Here is a 15,215-nt window from a genome sequence, read left to right on the forward strand (position 1 = left end):
GATTGAACAAAAATCTTCATTCTCTTCTTCCAATAACTGTAATTCTTTCTATTGAAGAACAGAGGTCTGTTATTGGATTGCCCTTCTGTCAGAGTGTAGGCCACCATATTAGAACTATTGTTGTTTGCCATCAGAATCTTTCTTCCAAGCTGTAAAGTTTAATCTCTTTGAGACCAAGCTCTGATACCAATTGATGGTTATCAGTGGCTAAGAGAATAGGAGTTGAATCTTAGCTTCTTTTTCTGTTGAATATTACATTTGCCTTTTTAAAGAAACTTAGGAGATATTTTTACTTTTGTCTCGTAACGAGTTGAGAGACATTTTCATTGTCTCCTAAGTAACAGAAACAGAAGTGAAGTAGAGAAGAAGGAGTACCATCCAAATGTATCCTGGTTCAGCTACTTAGTGCAATGTAGCCTACATCCAGTCTCCATCACAATTATGATAGAATTCCACTAACTTTTTGACGATTAGATTTTTGACGGTTTAGAATTTCACTAATGAAATCTCGTTGTAAAGTATAGTTTCTAAACCAATCACTAATCCTTTCATACAAAAAGTTGTTTGTCACAAGTACAAACCCCTAAAATTTATAAACCGAAGTATTTAAACCTCGGGTCGTTCTCCCTAGGACTTACAATGAAGTGTTTTGTTATTGGTTATGAGTTATTTTGGGGTTTCGGATAGGAAGCATGAAAAGTAAATGGCAATGAAAATAAACTAACAACTATAAAAGGCTCTTGGTAAGGTGTGAGAACTAGAAGTCCTATCCTAGTTATCCTTCTCAATGGTGATGAGAATTGTTCATTGCTACCACTTAGTTAACCCTTACTAATTAAAGGAAAGTCAAGTGGATGAATCGATTTGATTTCTCAAGTCCTAATCAACTCCTAAAGGAATGACTAGCTTTAGAGGTTTTCAAATCAATTAGCAATCTATCCAATTATCAATCAACAAGGGAATTAGATAACTCAAGTGTCACTAGTTACTCTACCTAAGCCAAGAGGAACAAAATCTATACTAAAATCCAACCAAGCATTTCATCAAACACTTGGAAGGCACAAAAGAAAAACATAGTAAGTCAACAACAAGAATGAAATCTAACAACAATTATTGAAAGGAACTAACAACAACAATCAAGGAAATCACAATTATCATGAATTACCTCAAATTGCATTATTGAAAGAAAACCAAGGAACAACAATATATCCAAAACAAAATAAAGAATTACAATTATTAAAGCACACATCTAGAAAGAGGAAGAGGAGAAGATTAAGAATTGGTAAATGAGAAGTGAATCAAAGCATGAGTTAAACCTAGATCTAAGAAGGGAGATTAACCTAAACCTAATCCTAATCCTAGAGAGAAGAGAGAGCTTCTCTCTCTAGAAACTAACTACAAAGCTCAACTAAACTAATTGGTAACTAACTTCTAAAGTATGAAAAATCCTAAGTGATGAAATGATGCATTCCCCTTAATCCTTCATCCTTTTATTCCTTTCCTTTAGCAATTTGGCGCCAAAAATGGGTTCAGAAACCCCCTCAAATCGCCAGGCACGTGTTGCATTAATGAGGTCATGTGCCAGCATCGGCGCGTGCGCGCATGGTACGCGTGCGCGTCCCTGGTCGATTCTGCAATGTGCGCGCGAGCGCCTTGTGCGCGTGCGCGTGCATGGCTGACTTTGCTTCTTTGACTTTTTATGCTTCTCTCCACTTGTATGCTTCCTTCCTTGCTTCCTTCCTTGCTTCCTTTGATCCATGCCTAGTTTCAACCTGAGGTTACTAGCAAACACATCAAGGCATCGTATGGAATCAAACAGAAACTAGAATTCACCAAGATAAGGCTTAAAAAGCATGTTTTTACACTTAAGCACAATCATGGAAGAGATAACAAAACCATGCTAATTCTTAGGCTAAATGTGACAAAAGGTTATCAAAATGTTCTAAATTCAAGGCAAAACAAACCGTCAAATTGGGGTTTGTCACTTTTCAACACATTACATACACCAATGTTAATGTTTTTTCTAGAATCTACCCAATCCTATCTGGGACAAATCCAGATTCTAACCCAATTTGAACTTGACTAGACCTCAATCTAGCTTTCAATAGCAAAGTGCTAAACCAACTTACAAAGGAATTCCCACAGGATCATGACATAAAATAGAAAGATTACAAAGAAAATTTGAGACTTCTTATGGCTTTTTCTCCTAGTTTAACTCATTGTCTTTTACCACTCGTTGGCTTTTTCTTAGAAATCTCACCATGTTTGTCTTTTTCAATGAGACTCAGATAGATTAAACTGAGAAAAAGAAAATACTAAATGTAAACTATTGAAGGTTGGAGAAGGCTTAGAGAAGGGGGGTTGAATCTATGGCCTTCTTTTACTTTAATGAATTTTGCCTTTGCTTGCAAACTTTTATTTAGAATCTGTTTGAACTGTGCAGCGAAAATTTTATGAGACAATTCGATTTTGTCTCATAATTAACAGAAAACAGAATGTTGAGAAAGAGAAAAAGAATGGCACCAACATGTATCCCGGTTTAGTTGCCTTATGCAATGCAACCTACATCTAGTCTCCACCACAACTGTGGTGAAATTTTCACTATAGTTAAAGTATTACACACACCAATTCATAGGATTCACACAATCCTTTCTCTCTCAAGTTCTAACCTAACTTGACTTGGTTATGCTAATACCTAACTCTTCACTCTAAGTGCTAACCCAACTTAGAAAGGGGTACCTCACAGGTACAAGACACAAGACTTAATAAACAACCTAAAGAAATCTGAAATCACTCTAGGCTTTTCTCTCAAGTGTATCACTCAATCTTTTGTCATTCATAGGCTTTTTCTTGATTCCTCTCTTTCAGCCTTTTTCCACCAAGAAATTACAGAAAGATATACATTGAAAATGAAATGCACACTGTAAAACATGAAGGAGATTAATATTTCAACAGTCTCAGTTGCTATAAGTTGAACCGGATTTAGTTGACTCTGATTGAGTTCTTCATCTTGGCGGAATGCTTCTTTGACTAGAAAACACTGTCCAAGGTTGATGAACACTTCACAGAGGATCACTTCAGAACAAACTCAAAAATCTGGTTCTCTCTCCTTGTCTTCAGAAAGAAGAAAATTTTCTTTTGTACCTTTTTCAATGTTGCTGAGTTGCTTTCTTCCATGTCAACTCCTCGAGCGGTGTGCTTCACCAACTTACTATTTCACTATTTTTAATTAATTTCTAAATTAGGAATTTTGAATCTGAGCCATTTTGCTTGATCGAAAATCTCAGGGTAGCAATGAAAAAGTTGTTCAGTGGTAAACCCAGATCTGAACCCTTGAGCTAGAGCTTTATTCCCAAGAAACAATTTTGGCCTTTGATTCACAGCAGTGATTATCAGAAATCACTTTCTCCATTTATCCCAAATTGGAGTAGCAGAGAGTTGGAGACGGAGTGAAGAAAGTAAATTGCATGCAAATGGAAATAAATCACCTTTAACAATTTTATTTTCCTGCACACTAAACCAGGTAGATTAAACAAACAATTTGCTTATAATGTTTGTTCATCATAGACATTAGTTTTCTAAACTCAACACGACTTAAGCATAAAACTTTGTGTGGTAAGGTGTTACAAAAACCAAATCCATTAATTGCCATTTTGACGATTTCACTTTCAGGAATTGACACAACATTTATTGCGAGCATTTTTAAATCGAATTATATAATCATCGATTGACTCGCTGTCTTCATGTTTAAGTGTGAACAAATCTGTCAAAGTGACGGTCAATTTCCCTTGATAAAATTAGTTGTGAAAATCATTTTTCAATTAAATCAAAGTCAAAATTGAGTTGGGCCTCAAATTCAAAAACCAAGTAAAAGTATTTTCGTCAAGAACGATGAAAAGTTTTTATTTTTAAATCCTCATTGTTTGCTAAATTTTCAAGTTCTACCAAATATCGAGCAAACTTTTAACTATCTTAGAATTTTTTACTCCCCTAGACACTTCAGCCATCCGCACAGCTTCAAGAAAAGCTAAAGCAAAATAAGATCGATACTTAAAATCTACATTGATACCCACTCGATTAAGGATATTCTCTACAGTCCTTGTCATCTGATAGTGATCACCATGTTAATTTGCTCGAACCTAATTCAAAATATTACAGCATTTTGACCACATCGAACAACATGAGGATGACCCTCCTCATTATAATCATTTAGAAAACCTTCCTCATTATTATTTCCTAAATTTTGAGGCTGATCACCATACCCATCATCGAAATCTATGATGTTAGCAATCTTATTGACTTGTCTAACTAGCTGATCATACTTAGCGTTATTATCAGCCATTATAAGATTAAGGATCGTAGTCATTTGCTAGGTCAGCAAATTAACTAAATCATGATGACTCTCATAAATATGCTGTCGAAAAGCAGCTAGTGACCTAGTACTATTCGATGTAGAGCCAATTTGGTAATCTCCATTCATTTTAGAATGAGTGAAATTAGACTAATTACTAATCATGACTAGCGCACTCTCAAATCGAACTGGAGGTGCATAACCGTCAGATGATAGCACATAACCAGGAGGAGGGCCGAATGGGGCCATCCAGCAGTCACTAGTGGTTGATTTGGTACATGCGTTATTCTACGGCGTGGATTTCGCCCATTTTCCCTAGTATTTGCACTAACAACATTTTTTCATGGGTACTTCCTTCTGTATGCAATGTGACATTCACAAAAGTTTGTGTAACCACCACTGCAACATTTTTTTTAATAGAATTTTAATGAGACATTTTTTGATAAAAGTCTAAGAGTGTGTTATAATATATACTAGATATCCATAGCTTTGTTAGTTCATAGTTTTTAACCACAATAAACAATAGATGCCATGGTTTGAGTTCAAAGATTTGAACTTGTTTAACAGATTTTCTACAAATTAGAATTGATATGCTTTTTACAAGAAATTTCTTAGGTTGGTTTGAAATCTAATATCTAGGAACGAAGCCTACTCCTCTTTACTAATATCAGTTTAGCATGCATCAAAACCTTCTAATAAAAGAAACTAAAATAAATCTTGAACATAACAATGACTAAAATTTAAACTTGTTGAAAAGATAAACTACGAAGCATAAAATACAAAATTTTAAAAAACAATGGAAGAAATGATGATAGAAACAAACCTACAGAAATTTGACTCAAAGTAAAATCTCAAAAAGTCGCTAGGAGTGTGAGAATTTGTATGAGTGTGTTTCTGAAAACAATTTCCTAACCTTCAACCCTTGTTTGCTATCCTATTTATAAACATGTTCATCCAATCCTCTGATGACACTTGTCGAGCAACCTATGGTTCAATGAAATAACCATTATATTCCCGCTAAAACACATCGCGATAACTGCTCTCTTGACCACGTTAATCACTTCTTAGAACCTATTCTGCCACCAGATCGACCTCATCCTCATTGTCGATACATCATACTTGTATTTATCTTGCCTGATTCACTAGTCGAACCCCTCCTCAACTTTAATAGATATCGATGGCCTAACCTATCGACCTGCCAGCATTTGTCGAGTAACAGAACCACACTATAGTTTTTTTTTTTTTTTTTTTTTTTTTTCTTTTTACATTATAATTAAGTGATTGAAGATCAAATACTGAGGTGGATGAAAGTGGCTTGGAAGAAGAGCTTTGTAGCAATATAAATAGACTTATCAAACAAAAACTAAGCCACCAGAATATTCAGAAAACACGACGACACAAGGTGAAGAAACGTATCAATTTGTTTTCTTAAGAGAAATTACAAGTGTGTTGAATTGATTGTATTATTACATAAGGTATCAAATATAAGATATACATATCAGAAAATATTAAGAATGACAGTATTCTTTTATTCTCTTTTTTCTCTCTTTACCCTCCTTAATATTTTACAACAAATATAGCATATTCTTAACTCATCATAAAAACTAAATGTCCCGAGCATGTTATTATTTTTATATTTTCACCTTATGTAAAATGATATGAGCGCCATATTGTGGATGAAGTGTAGCCATAACCATCGGAGCATGAGTATATGCCGGAGAAAGTTCAAATGAAAAATGTTGTAGAATCAATGATAAAGCCATCTTTGCTTCCAATAACGAGAAGTTTTGTCCGATACATATTCTAGGACCCCATCCAAATGGAAAAAAAGAAGCTTTGCCATTTGTTGCCTTAAAAACTCCTTCTGAAAATCTTTCAGGATTGAATTCCTTTGCATCATCACCCCAAAGTCCAAAATCATGGTGAACCAAAACAATTGGCAAGTAAATTTGTACTCCTTCAGGCAAATTTAGGTCCCCAAGTTTCATATCTTTGCCGGTAGTTCGAGTAAGCCCAAGTACTGGTGGATATAACCTGAGAACCTCATATAATATCATAGTGACCTGGTTTAAGAAATTTATATTAATAATAAGTATCGAACAATCAGAGTTCTATTTATTATCTTAATATTTAAATAAGTAAACATTTAAATATATACATGCGTTATTTCTTAAAATTATTAAAAAGATTAAAAGTTCAAAATTTTATTTATTTAGAAATTAGAAATGCAAAGACAAAGAGTACATTGTCCCTTTCCTAATTCAACGAGAATAACTCGCCTCCATCATCTATACTTTTTATAGGTAATTTTATACTCAAAAGATTTGTATGGATATCCAAAATTATTAAAATAAAAAAAGCATAATAAAATTTTAATCCTATAGCATATCAGACACGGTAAATTAATAATAGTTCAATGTCAAGCTTTTTGCATAAGAAATATATATATAGAATAATAGAAATAAAAACTATATATACATTTATCCAAAATCAGTATAATTTTGTATCACAAATCTATAAATCTAGTAATTTATGATTTTTATTATAAGTGTGATTGTTGTGGATACCATGACCCCCTACTCTATCCCATTCACGTATTAGAGTTCAACTAGTGAGCTAACCTTTTTCAAGCTAAATACTAGTTAATTTTTTTAACAAATTTTAAATTTTATACTCTAGACCGTATGTTATCCAAAAATAAATATTAAAAAAACAATTTTATAATAAAAAAGTTGACTAATGTTAATTAAGGTGGCTATGTTTTATGATAGGTATTACCCACATGATTTACGGAGGTAGGTAGAAATTGATATCTAACTTCAAATAAGTAATGAGAAAGTCTAAGAGGCCAGCAACTTTTGTGTTTTGTGGCCAGCACTTAACCATCAAAAGAAAAGTGAATGATCTCCCACTATTAGATATAATTTCACACCATTAAAAACACTATTGATAGCCAATTGATGACTACAAAACACAAAAGTTGCTGGTCCTAGCACTCCTCATAAGTAATATCATAAGGAGCAAAATCAGAATACTTACAATTTTTAGGCGATTTAAGCCATCAAGGTGTGGTTTTTGGCTACCAAAGACCTGAAAGACTTCTTCCCTTGCTCGAGCTTGCCAATGAGAATGCTTACTGAGTAACACCATGGTCCAAACAAGCAAAACTGAAGTGGTCTCTTGTCCCGCAAAGTAGAACAATTTACATTCATCGATTACATCTTCAAGACTCATTCCATTATTCTTCTTCTTTCCATGCTCTTCAATTTCCTTATAATTTGATTCCAATAGTATACCCAATAAGTCATCTTTAGCGGTCTCACCTGCTTTTAGTGCTTTCTCTTTCTTATTAATTATATCCTTAAGTGAAGTTTTTATTTCTCTGTGAATTTCCTTCATCCTCCTATTGATAGGAGTAGGTAAAAACCTGCAAATAAACATCATTAATCTTATGATTATTTGGATTCTCCTAGTACCATCAGCAACTAATAGTGATGAATCTACTAAAATTTTGGTATTTGAAATTAAAATTATATATTTAAATTAAATCCCTAATAGTTTGATTAGCTTATCAAAAATATATTAATCTAAAATAATAAGAAGTTAATTTTTAATTGTTCTTCTCTTTTTATTTTCAACGCAATTAAATATAGATTTTTTCTATAAATATTTAACTATTCATTATCTCTTATTTAATTGTGCAACTTGCTATAATAGTATAAAAAAAATTTTTTTCGAAAATAAATGTTACAGATAAGACTATATATTTAGAGATTAAAACAAAAAAGTAATACAAAAATTTAAATAATATATATATATATATATATATATATATATATATATATATATAATTTCTAATTTCAACTAACTGTTAAAAAACTTGAAATAATTTCATTTATATTTAGAAGGTTAAACTTAAATTTAGTAATTAACTAGTTAATTAATTTATTAAATTTATTTATTTATTTTTTGTTTTAAGATCTTTTTGTTTCACACGGTATCTCCCAATTCATTAGATAAGAATTAATCTATCGCAGATCAAAATTTCATTTAAAAATTTATTGTTGATCAATAAATTATTACATATACAAAGAGATTGAAATCTCTAATACTACCTTAAACAGATTAATGAATTAATTACAAAACAACCCTAAGTTAATCATACATATAAAAAGATAATGAGCGAGTTTAGGTTTTATTTAAAAAGGTGACTAATGACATAAAGACAAAAACTAAAAGACAAAAAATAAATTAAACCTCTATATGGTGTTTGTAATAAAATTACTTGATATTTTGTATGATTTAAAATAAATATAAAGGCTAAAGCAAATAAAATTTCTTAGCCCGTCCACCTTTTCTCATTTCTCTTTTGTCACATACCTCACCTTCCCCTCTTAACCCAGCTTTGCTGCAGAACGTCTTTCCCACCATCGTGGTTCCCAGCCCTGGTGAGAAGCTGTTGGAGCACTACATGCTCAATTCGGAGCTTGATGCTTTCAACGAGTCTCTAATGTTCGACGATTTTTTGGTGATTCCCAAAGAGCAGGGCATGTGTGTTTGATTTCCCTCCTCTTTGGAGTTCTTGTTATCATTCTTGCGTGCTCAAGGGTTACTGGGTAATAATGTGATGTGTGGGAAAAAGATCAAAACATGGAGAATGGAGCGAATTGGAGTTTCCTCAAGAAGAAAAGGGGACCATGCTGGCTGGAGAATTAGGGGACGATGGCTGGGAGGTATACTTTGAATTTCAAGAGTTTAAAGAGTATATTTTCGAAAAAAAAAAAAATTTAAAATTTCAGTTTTCGTCTTGGTAAAATTCAGTCTAATGTATCTTCACTTTTTAAAGGTATTGAAGGGTATGTCTTGAAATTGAAATTTTAGTTTCACTTTCTAATCAATAAACACAATATTTAGTCTCAATCTCTGTCCTAGTCTTCAGAAACAAACACAACCTTAGCGGCATGGAAACTTCAATCCCGCATCAAGGACTTTCCATTTTATCCTCGAAATGTCAAATTTCCATGTTTTAATCCCCAGGCCTATCTATCTATCTATTTCATTTTTCTATTTTTTCTTGTTTTAAGAAAAGAAATAATGATGATTAGATTTTTGAATTTTGATTTAGGTTGATGATCTCCGATGAGGAATAGTAGTGGAAGAAGGTTGAGAGTTGTTTAATATGTAAGAGACAGATAAAAATATGTTTAAATTTTTTGTATTTATATTTATGTTTTCACCAAACAAGATATATAGAAACTTTTTCATATCTGTCTCTAGTATTTTAGTTTCTATCTCTTTATTTTTGTATTTCTGTCTGAAGATATAATTCAAATAGTGTCAAATTGTATGTGTTTGTTAAAAGTAAATGTCAATTGCTAATGGTAATCTTGCATTAGTTAATTATAAGCTAGGTTTGATATGTAAAGTAATCTTACCTCCAACCGGGAATGTAAACTTTCATTATAATTTCCATTGTAAGTTTAAGCTGTTCTTTTTGAAGTTCAAATATTCGTATTCCTTCTTCGTAACTACTTCCAAATGCTGCGCGAGAAATGACATCACTGGCCAGATTTTGAAGAAAAGGCCACACGTCAATTTCACAGGTTCCATTCGATGACAACATTTTCTCCCATTTATTTATCATATCATTGCAGCTTTTGAAGAATATTGGTACCATAATCTGCAAAGCAAGATAGAAAAAATAAGTCAAATAAGGTTCTTAAAAAAATAAGAAAGAAAAATATATTACTTGCTAATAATGTATATTCAAGTTATTGCAAACTATGGCACATCAAAATTATTGAGGAATGAAAAGATTCCATGCTCATCATTTCAATTCAGATATATGTAGTGAAAATAACCTTCAACTTTTCTAAATGAAATGCAGGGTTGATTATTCTTCTATGTTTGCTCCACTTCTCACCCTCATGACCAGCAAGACCATTAACCAATAACTTGATCAATGGATTTGTATCTGGCTTCGGAAAATCATAGACCTTGTTGAATACATCTTTGATTAGCTCAGGATCTGTGACAATCACCCTTGGTATTCCTCCAAACCAGAAAAAAGAATTCTTCCCTGTATAATACAAAGGACTGTATAAGAATTATTTTGTTAGAGAAATAGTTACTAGTAGATATTTATGCCACTTAAGTGGGTTTTGTATAAAATGCTAATCTACAATGTAAAAATGTGAACTTTTATTCTATAGCTACTTGAATCAGTTTTAACTTTTAACACCAACACTTCATTATTCAGAGCTCTCTATCTTTCTCTTTCTCTTTCCTCAGTTTCTCTCATATCAAATTTTGGTAAGAAAAAAATTTCTAAATTAGACAAAAATATGAGTCCTTAAAAAGTCTCTTTATATAGATAAACAATCTGACGTAGGAATGACTTGTTTAACGAAATAAAATTTTAATGACTGTGTTAAATCAAAGATGTAACTATCTCCTTTGAAATTTAATTAAGGATCCAAGTGTTTACCACATCATTAACACACTGCCAACTTTCAGATTGTTCTAGTGAATGAATTTTTTGAAGCTTCTTAGAGCAAAAGTGAAAGAATTTCTTTTGATACCATGTTAATTCAGAGAGTTGGAGAAATGAATGATGGAAAAACCAATGAATTTCATTGAGTTCTTTCTGGTTTATATACAAGAAATGAGAAGAACTTGCTTACTTGGTTTAACAAGCTAAGTAACATAACTAACTTCAACTAAATTCTCAACTAACTAACTTGCCTTACCAATTAAATATATCAGGTGCTAACAATCTGATTTTGTGATTAACATTTATTGATTATTAAAGTATTTGACTAGAATTTCTTAAAAACTGATTTGAGATATTAATTGTATATTAAAGATAGTAATATTTTTTTTTATTTTTCTTTCTATTTTCAAATTATGACAAAATTCATTGCACAGAACTCCAGAGTCCAGAGTATGTCCAGAATACGTAGCATATTTGTTTGCACGTATGTGGAGAACACAATGAAATAATTCGGGTTAATACTCAAATTTGTTTTTGAAAAATAACCTAATCACTAAATTGATCTTCAAAATATTTTGTTAGATATATTGGTTTCCAAAAGATATGATCGTAAGTTAAATCGGTCCTTTCATATGTTAAATGATGCATGACATATCATATTAAGTGACATATGACATAATGACATAATAATTGATGTCACATAATTAACAAAATCTTTTTATAACCAATTTTTTTTTTTTGGTGACTTTTCTATAACCAATTTGAAAAATAAATTTTTTTTTAAGAATGAATTTGAGTATTAATCTAATATAATTTGGTAAACAATGTTTGGCGAATTAGCACAATAACTAAAACTACTTGTTAGACAAATCCCAGTGACAAAATAATTCGTTGCTTATTACAACCTAAGGGCTAAGGATTTTTTATACTACGTTTTGTGCACTTCTTGATGGAAGTACTAGATAGGCAATATATGTAACGAAATGGAGGTTAGCCTGAAAATTAAATATATATCGAGAAGATCCAGATAAGTCATTATATTACCACTACAATCTTCATGCTATATAATTAGTAAAAAGAGGGAATAATAACTATTCTCAACATAAAAAAAATATTAGTAAAAGTATTTCGGTTTTGATCGAAAATTGATTAAAACTAAAAATGCAAAAATTTTGAAATATTTAATATATATTGAAAATCTAAACTTTTTATTTTTTATAAAAATATTTTACTTTTTGCTTCTTAAGAATATTACTAGTTATTAACTGGATAAATGAAATATGAAACTTGTTGAAGTCATGGCTTGCGTTGCGTGTGGTCCTTTGTTTTCGTGTGATGAAGAGTTTGTATGTCGTTGTCATTGTTTCTAGTCCAAAGAACCAAGATACGCACCAAATCTAGTTGTTCATTAATTGTGTTATCATGTTAATTGAAGATGCCTTCCGAGTTCCGAGTTACGTCCAAGAAACAAGTTTCCGATTATTTATATCTTTTTTGTCCATATCATATGACTTAGAGACACTGATGATTACAATAAAAAATGTGATGTTTGCTATTTTTGTGTATATTTTTTATAACTTTTATATTTTGTATTAAAAGTGATTAATAAAAATAAAAATTTATCTTTAATATTATAAAAAAAAAAGTATAAAAATATACATAAAAAATAATGCATATATTATTTTTGGTTAAAAATAAAATAAAATACATGTCTTCTTTTATTTGAATATACAACATGTGATAAATGCACATATTACAAGACTTGAATATATATATATATATATATATATATATATATATATATATATTTGCCAAAAAAAGAAGAATGGATGGGCACGTAACAAGGAAAAATGTCCTTGCTTCAACTCATTTCGTGTATGATACTTTTACGTTTTTTATTTACTTAAGTCTTTTGAGTAAGTAATTTTATAATATAGTAGTATCAAAATTTTTATTTCATTCTTGTCATTCCAGAAAAAAAAATTAGTATAATAGCATATAAAACTAGAGAAAAAATGCTTAAGAAATGTATGTTTTAATTGCAAAAGAGATTCTTGTATAAGTGGATGTGTTAAATATGTTGTCATTTATTATTTTTATCTTTTAGATAATAATTTTATAATATAAATATTAATAGATATTATGATATTATTTTTTTTAAAATTTAAAATACTGTTAAGAGAAGATAATATAAATAATTATATTTTTAATATTTTTCTGAATAAAGAATTTTGATATTATATCATAATATCATTCTTTTTAAAAATTTAAACGAATAGAAATAGATAATATAACTAATTTTATCTTTAATATTAGGTTTATAAAAAAATCTTAATTGTTAAAGGAGAAATCTTTTATATAAATATGATTGTCATACTTAAGCAATTTAGGACACTCGAAATTAAAGTAGTTAGTGAAATTCACTAATATATGAGTGTATATATCGTTTTTTTTTTTTTTTTTTTTTTTTTGGACGTGGAGTGTATATATCGTTTGAATAAGGTTGAAACTTGAAAATGAGTTAAACCCGGTCATAAGTTAATAAACTAAAGTTCAATTGGTTAACAGTTGAGCTCATCATGAGCCCATCAAATTCGGGTTGGACACTACTCCTTTTAACTCTAATATTATATAACCTTGTTATCAGTAAATCTCCCTTTCTATGACTATCTAAGACATATTCATATAATGTTAAAGTTGTCGCTATAAATTAAGAGATAAATTAATTTTGATATGTACTAATTTCATACGTACGTAACGTTACATTATTAAAAAATAATTTTTTAAATTTATATCTAAAAAAAGAATTTAAATTTTTAAATTTTAAATTTCTATTTAAAAAAATAAAATGTAATTTTTTATTTTTAAATAATTTTTTTCTCATACTATTTTTAGTTTTACCTATAAAATAAATAATAAAAAAATCACATTTTATTTTTTAAAATAAAATTTAAAGATCCACATTTTTAAAAAAAAAATATAAAATTTGATAAATACATAAAATATTTTATAATATATGTTAGTGTATATCAAAAATTAAACTCGTAAAAAATATACATGACTTAATATAAAATAAAACTGAATTTAGATATTACGAATTCCATAACTAATAATTAGACATATCGTACCGTATTTGTTGAAGCATTGTAGGACATAAGGCTGCGTACGAGGAACAATATCATCATCAGAGGTGTTCATGGGTTTGGTTCTGGCTTCACTTTGCATCTTCATAAAATCTTTCGAGTCTCCAACTAGAACCTTGTACGGTGTGCCTCGAAGGCCTTGATCTATTAGCAACCTCTCAAGCTTCTTTGGCCTCAGCCATAACCAATTGAGGACCCTCCATCCCCATGAAAGCAACACAACTACTGTCGCTGCAGCGATAACAATATTAGTGGACCATGCTATTTCCATTTTCTTGTTTTCTCTCTCCGATATGTTGAAAAATAAAAATAAAGACAAGAAGATTTTATAGAGAAAGAAGCCAAGTGTTTCACGGAAAATAATATATGGAAGAAGTTAAAAACTTCTGGAATTTCGGTGGAGATAATTATGAGACCTGCTGGCATGCCACAGTACCATATACATTTTTATATTTGTTTCCTGAGTTAATTTCCTCGTCGCTCGATATTTTCAAGGCACAAATAATGTGCAATATTGCTACTTGATTTGTATGGTAATTAAAAAATTTATGATTTTGCTACTAGTAATCTCGGTATTTGATGATAATAAGAATATAAATAAAAAAAATTTGTTGGAAAAAATTAAAAGATGATACATTTAAAATTAGAATTTAATTTACACGAATATTATAATTAATTATAGTAAAATTTTTTATTTTGTGTTTTTAGTGAGCGCCATTTAGATAAGTTGAGTAACCGTTATAAAACTCTTTTAAATATTATAATTGGTTTAAATACACATTGATTGAATAAATAAATAAAATTTAAGCGATAGGCTGGGTAAATAACAAAAGTATCTTACATAACTATATGTTTAGCCATCTAATAAACCCACAGGTCTATTAATGAAGTTTTAAATATTTGAAATTAGATTAACAAATAAAAAGCATATTAATTTAGAACTATAAAAAATAATTTATAATTGCTTTATTTCATCATCTTATAGTTTTAAAGAATGTTGCATAATATTTTAGTTATTAACAACTTGATCAATTCTATCTATATAAAATGATGTAGTCAATTTTTCCTCCAACAATCGCAAAGTTAAATATCCGTAATATTCATAGGCATAGCAGAAAAAAATTTCTTCCTATTGCTACATGCAACGTCAAAATCCAGTGCTTTACACGGATGGAATTAGATATAACTTAAAATTCTAGCCAATTCGATATGTATTATACTTATTGAA

The 15,215-nt window shown here is 30.1% G+C and overlaps 1 protein-coding gene and 1 long non-coding RNA gene across 3 annotated transcripts; one reads left to right on the plus strand and one right to left on the minus strand.

The window, feature by feature from the left end:
* Positions 1-5,750: 5,750 nt before the first annotated feature.
* On the minus strand, positions 5,751-14,536 carry LOC112769368 (cytochrome P450 72A68). Of its 2 annotated transcripts, none has more exons than XM_025813874.2 (5): positions 13,973-14,536; positions 10,213-10,430; positions 9,787-10,031; positions 7,391-7,778; positions 5,751-6,414 (listed from the first exon to the last, which is right to left on the minus strand). In XM_025813874.2, the coding sequence occupies exons 1-5, from the start codon at positions 14,256-14,258 to the stop codon at positions 5,983-5,985; spliced, it is 1,569 nt and encodes a 522-aa protein (XP_025669659.1). In that variant the 5' UTR covers positions 14,259-14,536; the 3' UTR covers positions 5,751-5,982. The 2 variants fall into 2 exon arrangements, with proteins under 2 accessions (XP_025669659.1, XP_025669660.1); XM_025813875.2 differs by having other exon boundaries at positions 10,213-10,447; positions 13,973-14,322.
* Positions 8,638-9,613, plus strand: LOC140181646 (uncharacterized). Its single transcript, XR_011876642.1, has 2 exons — positions 8,638-9,084; positions 9,477-9,613. It is a non-coding gene; the product is annotated as an uncharacterized lncRNA (long non-coding RNA).
* Positions 14,537-15,215: the final 679 nt, after the last annotated feature.

Source organism: Arachis hypogaea, chromosome 18 (genome assembly GCF_003086295.3).
Source record: "Arachis hypogaea cultivar Tifrunner chromosome 18, arahy.Tifrunner.gnm2.J5K5, whole genome shotgun sequence".
NCBI classification, from domain to species: Eukaryota; Viridiplantae; Streptophyta; class Magnoliopsida; order Fabales; family Fabaceae; genus Arachis; species Arachis hypogaea.